This window comes from Colossoma macropomum, unplaced genomic scaffold (assembly GCF_904425465.1).
Source record: "Colossoma macropomum unplaced genomic scaffold, Colossoma_macropomum, whole genome shotgun sequence".
Taxonomy (NCBI): Eukaryota; Metazoa; Chordata; class Actinopteri; order Characiformes; family Serrasalmidae; genus Colossoma; species Colossoma macropomum.
The window spans coordinates 17,782,305-17,794,699 of NW_023494802.1; the positions used below are offsets into that span (position 1 = coordinate 17,782,305).

The 12,395-nt window shown below is 38.1% G+C and overlaps 1 protein-coding gene across 2 annotated transcripts in view; it reads right to left on the reverse strand.

Annotated features, from left to right (window-relative positions):
• The window catches only part of hck (HCK proto-oncogene, Src family tyrosine kinase), a 44,237-nt gene that overhangs the window by 25,889 nt on the left and 5,953 nt on the right, over positions 1 to 12,395 (reverse strand). For both annotated transcript variants that reach the window (XM_036591637.1, XM_036591638.1), the window contains exon 2: positions 2,310 to 2,440. In XM_036591637.1, the coding sequence (XP_036447530.1) occupies positions 2,310 to 2,432 (123 nt within the window). In that variant the 5' untranslated portion in view covers positions 2,433 to 2,440. The remainder of the gene's footprint in view (positions 1 to 2,309; positions 2,441 to 12,395) is intronic.

Consider the following 12,395-nt stretch of genomic DNA (forward strand, 5'->3'; position numbering starts at 1 on the left):
TGTTTGAAAAAAAAAATTGCGGCAATTTGACTCAGAAGCTAATTAACTTGACGACTGCTTATTCCAGAAAAACATTCACCTTGACAATCTTGTTGACTATTCATCAACTAAAACGTGGCTTCACTGGTGACATCTTAAAAAAAAGCGTTCTTTGCATGATGCCTTAGAAGAGTCACTTACTTTTAATGGGGGGTTCTTTAGAGAACCGTTTAAGTTAATGAGAAGTGTGAACTTGAAATCTCAGGTTTATTACATAGTAAGGCTTATTATTCAGTAATTACAGGGACTTTAATGCAAACTAGCTGAGCTATTCTTAGGCTATAGAAGTGTGTAATAAAGCTTTGGGTCCGCTGGTGGGCCCTGGCCATTTAAGGTGTTAACGAACTTCCACATAATGTAAAGGTTCTAGGAGGAACCCTTAAATTGGTACATTATGTGAAGGCAAGCAAAAAAGGTCCCTTTCTGGCATCTCTCAAAGATTTCTGTTTGGCATCTCTTTGTGGATAAAAAATGAACCTGCCCACCAAATTTAAAGGCTATCACCTGAAATATATGTTGGGTGTTCATCTCCAAATTTCTGTTACACCAGAACAGCCGCAGGCAAATGAAGCCAAACAGAGAACGCAGCTGAGACGCTGGAAGGTAGCCAGGACACTTTACCTACCATACACTGCCACTGTAAATGTAATAAGGTTAAATGTGGTGATGTTGCGCCTGCCACTGTTCTCTTCTCTTTAAATGTAGTAACGTTTAGCATCAGGGTCTTATGTTTTAATGCAATTAGCTTAAGGTACACATGTGCTGACATTCAGTAATAAGATATTGAACACAAATGACATTGTTATCGTGGATGCTCTGGAACACTGTCACTGCATTTTAGTCCAATAAGCTGCAGTTTCATCAGACACATTTCAGAAAGGCAGAGTAGCTCTGATTCCACAGGGTTTCCCACTATGCCGTCACACTGTGATGGCATGCTTAATGTGATGTCTGTACGGCTCTTTTAGTGTTTCATAAACTTTCACAGCTCTTGGTAAAGATGCTGTGCTATCCTTTCATAGGCAATGTGCTATCACCCTTTCTGTGAAAAAAAAAAAACAATTCTAAGAGAAACCACAGACACAATGCCCTTTAGAAAAAAAAAAATGGATTTCACAAATTAATGAACACTGCTGACCCCGGGACCTTGTTTTCAAAGGCCGACATTCAGAAAATGCTTTTTCTTAATACAGGGCGATTCAAAAAGATTCATCAAAATGATTCATTTCACTTGTAAATCATTACAGAACAATGCAGTAAACTGTAAATGGTTTAAATGAGCATAAAGTTTATTATGTAATTTTACAAGGTCTCAGTATGAACCTCCTCCAGCTGTACGGTCAACATCAACGCCATAGTCAAATTCATCCCATACTCGATTGAGCATGTCGGGTGTCGCTGCACTCACGGCTCTTTCGGTTTGAATCGGATAATTCTTTTTGAATCACCCTGTAGAGTTGTAAACCATGATAAAAGTTTAAGTAATTATCATAATATATACACTGTTATACTGGCACATGCTTAGATTAAAAGCATGTCACCATACAAGGTATATTTTTGATTTTGTCCTTTATTACATTCTCTTACAATAGCATAAGTTTCACGACTGGACAGAAAACAAAAGTAACTCTAGTCCAAACTTGAACGTGTTCATAAGGAGATATAAACAAAAAGCACATGATAAATGCTGCTGTATGTGTCAAGACATGACAGGTTAAAATAGGTATCAAGTAGTGGTATTTGCACCCGTTACTCTCAAGTAAATGGCCTTATGTTGCAGTGTAGACTGGGAAAAGACCAAGGCCTGTATTCATGAAGCTTCTCAGAGTACGAGTGCTGATCTAGGATCAGTTCTTGTTAGTAAAGTCATCGTAAGTAAGAGAGGAATAAGGGCCCATGTTCACAAAGTTTATCAGGGCAGAAGGATCTGGAATCAGATTCCTCTCTTGTGGTTTTACCATGGCTTTGCTGACAGGAACAGATCCTAGGTCAGCACTCCTACTCTGAGAAGCTTTACGACTACGGGAATTCAGTGTCATTGATCTCTTTGACTGAAGAACCTACTTAAAGAGGAAGCACGCCTGTGCAAGCTGAATGTGCTAAAAGATTCCACAGCAGTGACCTTGCAAAATGAGGGTTAGGCCAATGTGCAATCATCAACTTTTGAGAAAGAAGTAAGAATTAAGAGAAAGTCCCTAAAAACACTTCTCCTTCTTTCCTCAACCCTTCTGTTCCTGCCTTACGAAGCCCCGGAGAGGGGGTCCACTTACAGGCTTGATGCCCGTCGTAGGATCCTTGACGTAGTGCGCTGTGTGCCCGCGGCTTCCCGAGTCGTCATTGCTCACCGCTTTTCCGCCTGAATCCTGCTCTGGCTTGGTGCCAACACACCCCATGGTAAAACCTGCAGAGACACAACCCAACACACAGAAACCAATGAGTACGGAAACATTACCCACAACGGTATCTTTTTCTCACATCTGGTGTTAAGAACTTGTTATTGATGTTTAAAGCTGTCACAGTGGGCACCACAGGAAATCTAAATGATGTATTCAGTTTGTGCACACTCTGATGGCTTTCGCTACTTTCTGCCTGTGACTGAAGCTCATTGATTGCAAAAAAAAAAAAGTTACCAGAAGAGAAATTAGTTGACAGTGATCACTTCTTAAAAATAAACACTCCTAAATGGTTCTTGGCTCGGACAAAAAACTAAAACCTCGACTTTACTTGTTTAAAAAGTCAAGTCAAAGTTTATTTATATAGCGCTTTTTACAAAAGGTGTTGCCACAAAGCAGCTTTACAGAAAAATCCAGGTCTGAGCCCTTAATGAGTGTCACCATGGCGACGGTGGCAAGGAAAAACTCCCTAAGAGCAAGAGGAAGAAGCCATCAGAGGAACCAAGACTCAAAAAGGGGAACCCATCCTCCTCTGGTCGACACCAGATAGACATCAGTATTAGTATAAAATATTAGAATACAAAACGGGAAAAACAGGTGGAGCAATGGTTAATTAGATAGTTTGAGTTTATGCAGCAGCTGCAGCATCAGGAGGGTCAGTTCATGCAGGTGAGGTTTGCACAGCTTTGTACAGCATGAAGCTCCATGGTGGTCAAAATGGTGCAGATCAGCCAACAGAGATGGGGCTCTGGTGACTCTAGCAGCTCTGGTGGCTCCGCTCAGAGGCTCAAATAAAGGGAGGGAGGGAGGGAGGGAGGGGGAGAGAGAGAGAGAGAGAGAGAGAGAGAGAGAGAGAGAGAGAGGAAGAGAAAGAGAAAGAGAAAGAGAAAGAAAAAAACTCTTTCACACTCAAACAACCATCGACAAAAATGGTTCTTCAGAGACATCCGCTAAAAGGTCCTTCTGAACCTTGGTTATTCTAAGGCAGTGGTCACCAACCTTCCTCCTCGAGGTCTGCAGACTGTAATTCCAACCTTCATCTAACATGCTGCCCCCCGTTTCCTTACACTAATGCATCGGATTCAGCGTCTGACAAAGTTTATTAACTGAAGCAAGTGTGGCAGATTGTGGGAGGAATTATAGTCAGGTCTACATATATTTGGATGTCAACAAAATTATTGTTATTGTTATTGTTAGCCATCCAACACATCACATTGGAGCTGAAATTAAATAATTAAAATGAGCCCAAAGTGCTGACTTTCAGCTTTAATTTGAGTAGAAGAATTACAACCATTTTCATACAAAGCCCCCCATTTTTAGAGGCTCAAAAGTAGCTGCACTGTAAAAAATGTATCTTTAATACTAAAGATTTACTATAACTTTGTTTTGTTGACCTGTGTAGCATTTATTTTGTCACCTGAACAAAGAATTGGTTTAAAATGTTAATTTGTATTAGTCCAACCCAATCTGACTTAGTACTCAAAGCACATAAAATACTTAGAAAATGTTAAATATCCAAGTTTTGGGCCTGAGTTAATTGAACAACAAGTAGTTAACTAAGCAACTGTATGTGTCTTGCATTCTGTTATATAAACTTATTATCTGAATTTTAATGAACTTATCAGAAGATCGTGGGTTTGAGCCCTGATGATGCTGCAGCTGTCTTTAAAATGCAGCCCAGAAAATGCTTGCTGGTGTTTTTTAATGGAAAGAGTCCCACCTGGTGGGGAGAATGAATGAAAATTGCAATATTTGTATTTCATATTGTTCACCCAACTGAGATGCAGAACTAAAAATGTAAGTTTTAAATAAACTAAGAAGTTTAAGATGGGTTAACTCCAAAAACAGTGTAAAAAGTTGACCTATCATTTTATCGTGAGCTTTTTATTTTATACAGTGTGGACAAACTAACAGTCATAAATTAAACTGTCATTTTTGATTCTCTTTTTCAGTCAATAAGTGGCTGAAGTCTGGAACCCATGGACATCACCAAGCATTGCATTTCTTCCCCGTTGATGCTCGGTCAGGCCTTTACCGCAGCTGTCTTCAGTTCCTGCCTGTTTTTGAGGTGTTTACCGCCAGTTTTGCCTTCAAGTGAAATTCATGCTTGACTGGATTGAGGTTAGATGCATGTCAAGGTCAGGTCATTGTCCATCTGCCCTGTGAAATACTGTCCAATCAGTTTTAAAGCATTTGGCTGAATGTGAGCAGATAAAATAGCCCTATACACTTCAGAATTCAACCAATTCTGTCAGCAGTCACATCATCAGTAAATACAAGGGAACCGGTTCTGTTGGCAGCCACAGACGCCCTTGCTATAACACTCCACCATGACCGTGAGGTGGGATGGTTTGGATCATGAGCAGTTCCTTCCCTTCTTCACCCTCCTCTCTTCTTATTATTCTGGTTGAAGTTGATCTTTGTCTCATCTGTCCATAAGATGATGTTAACTCCAAAGACACAATGTAACAAGTTGACATATCATTTTATCTCGAGTTTTTCATTTTTTACAGTGCGGACAAACTAACAATCATAAATTAAACTGTCGTTTTTCATACTCTTTTTAGTCAACGAGTGCCCGAAGTCTGGAACCCACGGACATCACCAAGCGCTGATGCTCGGTCAGGCCTTTGCCGCAGCTATCTTCAGTTCCTGCTTGTTTTTGAGACCTTTTTTCCATCAGTTTTGCCTTCAAGTGAAATTCTTGGTGGAGTGGATTGAGGTTAGGTGCAGGACTAGGTCAGGTCATTGTCCAGCTGCACTGTGAAACGCTGTCCAATCAGTTTTGAAGAATTTGGCTGAATCTGAGCAGATAAAATAGCCCTATATACTTCAGAATTCGACCTGCTGCTTCTGTCAGCAGTCACATCATCAGTAAATACAAGGGAACCGGTTCTGTTGGCAGCCACAGATGACCTTGCTGTAACACTCCACCATGACCGTGAGGTGGTATGGTTTGGATCATGAGCAGTTCCTTCCCTTCTTCACCCTCCTCTCTTCTCATCGTTCTGGTTGAAGTTGATCTTTGTCTCATCTGTCCATAAGATGTTGTTCCAGAACTGAGCAGGCTTTTTTAGATGTTTTTGGCAAAATCTAACCGGATCGTCCTGTTTTTGAGGCTTACCAGTGGTTTACATCTTGCGGTAAACCCTCTGTATTTACTTTGGTGAAGACTTTTCTTGACTGTTTACTTTGATACACTTTTACTTTTGCTTTTATACGCCTACTTCCTAGAGGCTGTTCTTGACCTGACCAACTGTTGTGAAGGAAGATTACTCCTCAGTGAGCCTCTACCGTTGTTTTCTGTGGTCTACTGGGCTTTTTGCCATGTCTGAGCACATCAGTGTGTTCTTTCTTTTTGAAAAAGCTCCAAACAGCTGATTTGGCCACATATTGTTATTGCTATCTCTCTAATGGGTTTGCATTATTTTCATCCTAATGATGGCTTACTTCATTAACAATGACAGCTCTTTGAAATTAATATTGAGAGTCCACAGCACCTTGAAATCAACTCTAGATCTTTTATGTGCTTAATTGTCACTGAAATAATAAAGGAATAACACACACCTGGCCAAACAGCTTAGCAGCCAACTGTCCAATTACTTTTGAGCCTCCAAAAGTTGAGAGACTGTGTAATGGGAAATGAAAATGGTTGGAATTTCTACACCGTTTACCTGATACGGATGTACATACCCTCAAATTTAAGTGGTAGACAGCTAAAGCAGCTATAACTTTGTTGATATCTCAATATTTATTCACTTGACTGCAAACTCCGCAAGAAGGTAGATCTCCAGGACAAGGGTTGGTGACCACTGCTCTGTGGCAGTGCTCCAAATAATCTTTTATGGTTCTATTTTTGTAAATGTGCAGTGCAGATTTGCTTTTTTGGCAGCTATTAATACAGGAAAAAGTTGTGTGTGAGAGCGCTAGAGTCAGATATCTAAAGGAAGAAGATAAGGGAAGCGATGAGATTAACCCTCATGGCCTCCAGCATCACAGCTGCACCATGACAAGAGGTTACAGATAGTGGAACGCTACTAAAGACTGCAAAAATGGCAATTCCGCATACACGTACAAAGAGGAAGAACCTACCAAAGTTCCTTTGCTGATAAGTGCTGATAGACGTGGAGTAAAAAGTAGAGTCATCTCCACGCTGGTATACTTGAGTAGAGGAACAACTGTTATCATTTGAAAATACTTAGAGAAGAACCACATTTGGTTCTTTTCCATGGTCTGCACAGAACCTTCCGGCACTGATGACCTAGAGGCAACCCACATGCTACATTATACAGGGTGATTCAAAAGGATTCATCTGATTTCAAAACGATTCATTTCACTTGTAAATCATTACAGAACAATGCAGTGAACTGTAAATGGTTTAAATGAGCATAAAGTTTATTATGTAATTGTACAAGGTCTCAGTATGAACCTCCTCCAGCTGTACAGACAACATCAACACCATAGTCAAATTCATCCCATACTGGATTGAGCATGTCGGGTGTCGCTGCACTCGCGGCTCTTTCAGTGCGATTTTGGAGATCATCCAGTGTTGTGGAACCAACGACGAACGCTCTGAGCTGTTGGAGCTTCACTGCCCACGAAAATCACGCTGCACAGTTATGACGGATTCACTCTTATTGAAGTGGAGAACGCAGAACGCTTTCTGCTCAGGGGTCGCATCTCCTCTCAGACTGAAGGGAGCCATCTTCCGGTGTCGGTCAGAAACTCTATGACCCCCTCTTTCAAGTGGATTGTGATTGGTTCCTAGGCGCCTCACGGTTGTAAAAATATGGCAGTTTGAAATCTGATGAATCTTTTTGAATCACCCTGTATTTGCTGAGTTCTTTTTTTAATCCTAGAACTGTTTAGTTATTTGTCTTTCCATTAAAAGTTAGTGGTTGTAAATGAGGTCATTCAGAGTGGCCTGATGTAAAATGGTTAATTTGTAGAGAAATTGCCAACTCAGATTTCTTTGGGGTCTTTTTGGTGGTGATAGTAACCAGGCGTCGGAGGTCTACAACACAAATATAGCCTTTTTATTAACCATCCAAAACCACCAATAAACCTACATGTGTCTTAAGTTTTTATATGTAATGTTGATGAAGGTGAAATAGCGGTAAAGTTTTCTTTGGGGACTATTTAGCCTTAGAACACCCTTCATGAATCCTTCCACCATGAACAGATTAAAATAATTTGATAAAAAATATGTTTTAGGGCAAAATTTTGTCACAAAACTGTAAAACTATGTCTGTAAAACAATGTTTTAGACATCAAGATTCATAACCATTAACCATAATTTTGTTTGTAAAAAGTTTTTTTTTTTTTAATTTAAACATCGAAGTCAGAATAAATCTAGATCTAAAATCACTTTAAAAGAAATCAAAAGATATATTAAAAAATGAAAAAATGCAAAAAAATATAAATATTATTTTCACAAGTTGAAGGTTTGAGGTTAGGGTTTGGGATAGACACCTCCAAATAGAAAGTACCCTATAAAATATGATTTTGTGTATATTATGCTTATTACTATCTCAATTATATTTGGCATTTAAATAGATTATAACATGACCCTTGTGAAGCCATATATATATATATATATATATATATATATATATCAGACTGCACTATCTGACTATACTAATTCAGTAGAATGGTCTACATATTTTGAAGAATAAATTGTTATGCATTTAGATTAGAATGCTTGTATGGACAACATAGAACAACACAGAACTGTTCTGTTTGTACTGATTAACCAGTTACAGTTAACCCTCCTATGGGATTAGCTATAACGTTTGGACTCACTCTGCTTTCTGCTGAATTGTTCATTAACAGTAAGTCTGTAAAACAAAGTTAATATTTTCACGCGTAGCAGAGATGTTCCTCAAATAATAAACAAATAGCAAAAAAACTAAAACGCATTTACATCCAGCAGAGGAACTTAAGCGCGATAGGCTCTATTCTTCTAATGAACCTTTAGTCTAAAACAAAACGAAGAGGCTCTAAAGTCAGAAGCGTGAATTAGTACCTAAGTGTTAATGACTAAGATGTAATTCAGTAAAAGGCAGATACATTAACTCACTACTATCAAAACAGTCAATTCTTTGAAAGTAAAAGTAATATCATTTGAAAACATGAGCACGAGTGCAAATCCATCAAATTTTACTGAGTACATGGAACCAGTGATTGTAAGAGCAACAGACGTTTATGACCGTGACCTTTTGTACAACAATGCTCTGCGGAAATTAAGCTTAGGCAATATTAAGCAGAACTGTTTTGTTTCTGCTGAAATAACTTGTTCTGCATGTATTCAGCATTAGTTCTGGCCTGTAGAGTGATGTCTCTCTCTCACAGACACACAGACACACACACCGGCTTTGTGGTTTATCGGATACACTCACTCTCTTGCTCGCACATGCAGAGGCAACTTACTGGAAACTGTGGTTGTTGGGGGGGGTGATGTTCACAGCTGATAGGAATCACATGGGCACAGAGCTAGTAACTGCCAAGAGATGGAGAAGGTAAAATTTCACGAAGGCAATTACGTCTGACTTTTTCTCAGACAGTGAAACTGAATACGAAACCACAGTATCTGAGGTCCAGCTGAGGTTCTGCTTCTTCTCTGGACAGGAATAGAAATTCTACGAGGCAGATCACGACGCTTTTTTTGTCAGGCGAAAAAACTAGACGCAAAATTGAAATAGCTTAGAATGTTGTAGACCAGAAGCAAGCTGGTCTGACAAGTTTGGGGCAGAGGGCCAACACTGGGAGACCAAAGCCTAAACACTGTGCAACTGAAACATTAAACTAGCTGAAAAGCTTCACCTGCAGTCACGGCTGTGTTGATAAATACGTAATGGATTGTGAATCAATATAAGAAAAGAGGAGGTAGTTATAATTTTATGGATTGTTATTTAGAGATGATGAGTCAATTATCTTGTTATCTCAAGATAACAGTTGTTATCTTGAAATAAGGAGTTACTTATCTTGTTATCTCGAGATAACAAAAGTTGTTATCTTACGAGTTAACGAGTTAATTATCTTGTGATCTCAGGATAACAGACTTGTTATCTTGGAATACCGAGTTACTTCTCTTGTTATCTCAAGATAACAAAATAGTTGTCTTGAAATAATGAGTTACTCATCTTGTTATCTCAAGATAACAAAAGTTGTTATCTTACAGGTTAACGAGTTAATTAACTTGTGATTTTAAGAAAACAGAGTTGTTATCTTGAGATAACAAGTTATTTATCTTGCTATCTCAAGATAAATTGTTATATGAAAATAATGAGTCACTTATTTTGTTATCTCAAGATAACAAAAGTTGTTATCTTAAGATAATGAGTTACTTCCCTTGTTATCTCAAGATAACAAAATGGTTGCCTTGAAATAATGAGTTACTCATCTTGTTATCTCAAAATAACAAAAGTTGTTATCTTACAAGTTAACGAGTTAATTAACTTGTGATCTCAAGAAAACAGTTGTTATCTTGAGATAACAAGTTATTTATCTTGCTATCTCAAGATATCAAATTGCTATATTAAAATAATGAGTCACTTATCTGGTTATCTCAAGATAACAAAAGTTGTTATCTTAAGATAACGAGTTAATTATCTTGTGATCTCAAGATAACAAAAGTTGTTATCTTGAAATAACGAGTTATTTATCTTATCTCGAGATAACAAAAGTTGTTATCTTAGGATAATGAGTTACTTATGTTGTTACCTTAAGATAACAAAATTGTTATCTTGAAATAACGAGTTACTTATCTTGTTATCTCAAGATAACAATCCAGAAAATTATAGCATCTGGACTTCCGTAAAAAACACTATAAAGAGGAATAATATCGTATCTGCTTCTTGCCCTTTACAGTGGAAGGTTCTGTTCCATTGTTTGTCACTGAAATACATTGATTTCAATGATTCAGATGATTTGTCTGATCTGCATGTTGCAAAACATGTGTTTGCTACACATACAAAAGAAAAAGAAAGGTTATTATTTAATGTAATGACATTACAGTCATTACAGTACAGTCAGTATGAATTTCTAAAGGCAGGACAGATCAGTGCTTCATGTCTGGAATGTGTTGCAGTTAATGTGAATAAAAAAAAAAAACAAATTTGGTGAGCTTCATAACTGCGTCACAACACAAGAGCATCAGCAGCCAATCAGACGCATGATGTTCATAACATGCAAGACTCAAACTCCTCGATTCACTGAACAGCCAAAGTGCATCTTCATTTACGCAGCCACTCTGTTTTAGCTGAGTGGAAACTCAGTATCACTGGTGAGGGAGATTTATGGACTCATCGCCAACATATGCTATGTAACTTTGGTGACGATCGTCAAGAGACCCCCACAAACGTCCCCTTTCCCTTCAGTGACAGAAGCAAATTTTTGTTTTACACACACCCTCAGAAAAAAAAGGTACTACATCGTCATTGGGGTGGTGCCCTCAAAGGTATGACTTCAATACCTTTAGTTAGGGAACATAATTGTATCATAATCCTGAGAAATGATATCTTTTTAAGATGACTGACTCCACACACCCCGTCTCGTCTCCAGGCTTTTCACTTTAGTGTTCAGTTTCAGAACATTAGGCTATAAAATGGTACAAATACGAACTTTTCACCTGGAAAAACTTATTTAATGTGTACAACTGGACCTTAAAACCACTGTTGTACCTTTAATGGCACATTTACATTGGTGGTACCATGATGAACAAAAATGTACCTGCACAGAACCTTTATTTCTGACAGTGTGGGGTGGAAACTACTGGAGTGGTGACACCATGCAGCTCCTCGCAGAGTTTACAGAGTTAAACAACAGTGCATAAGCACTGCATCATGAACCCTTCTGAAGGGGTCACGTTCTCTGATGGTTAATGGTAAATGAAAGCAAGCAGCAACAAAGGCCTCTTTCATTTCTCTAATTACACTTCTCACAACACCAGAAGGGAAATGTATCGTCTTGGTAGGACTTTACTTCGGTCACATACTTTAGACATGATGGTGCAGACAAAACGATTCATGCACTCTCAGAAAAAAAGGTACTAAACTGTCACTGGGGTGGAACCCTCAAGGCTCCATCTCAGTGCCTTTAGTCAGGGAACATAACTGAACCATAATCCACTGAAATGATATGTTCTAAGCTGTACTGACTCCACACACCCCGTCTCGTCTCCAGGCTTTTATTTTACTGTTCTGTTTTAAAACATTCGGTTATGAAAAGGTACAAATACGAACTTTTCACCTGGAAAAACTTATTTAAGGTTCACAATCAGACCTTAAAACCACTGTTGGAGCTTTGAGGGAACAATTACATTGTTTGTACCTTGATAAATGAAAAATGTACCTGAACGGAACCTTTATTTCTAACAGTGTGGAGATATGATAGAGCTATTGTTGATGTCCAAAAAACCCCCAATTTTTATAAATTAACAAATTATTTAAACATGGCAGGTAGAGCTGGGCAATATGAAAATATTTATCATTTTTGTGGTGAAATACATCATAATACATCACAATATTTTCTTCTGAGCATACCTCCTGTCTGCATGCTTGATTAAAAAGATGTTGACTTTTTGAAAAGATGATAAAATGGGGAATACAAATATCATAATAATATAATATAATAATAGTTGAATTCATAGTTTTTGATAGTATTTTTAAAATGTAGGCTTCCTTTGTCTGTTTTAACTTATCAGATATCAGAAAAAATAAATATCATGGCATATCGTCCATAGTAAAAAACGTGATATGATACATATCGTCCATAGTAAAAAATCGTGATATGATCCTTGGCCATATCGCCCACCCCTTTACATTATGTGAACATTTTGTGATCAACAGACCTATAAAACTGCTCAAAAATTACTTGGAATAACATCTCTTTACATTTTTACCTTCTCCTGTTAAGACACTATTGTGCTTTTTTGTTTGTTTGTTTGTTTGTTTGTTTGTTTTT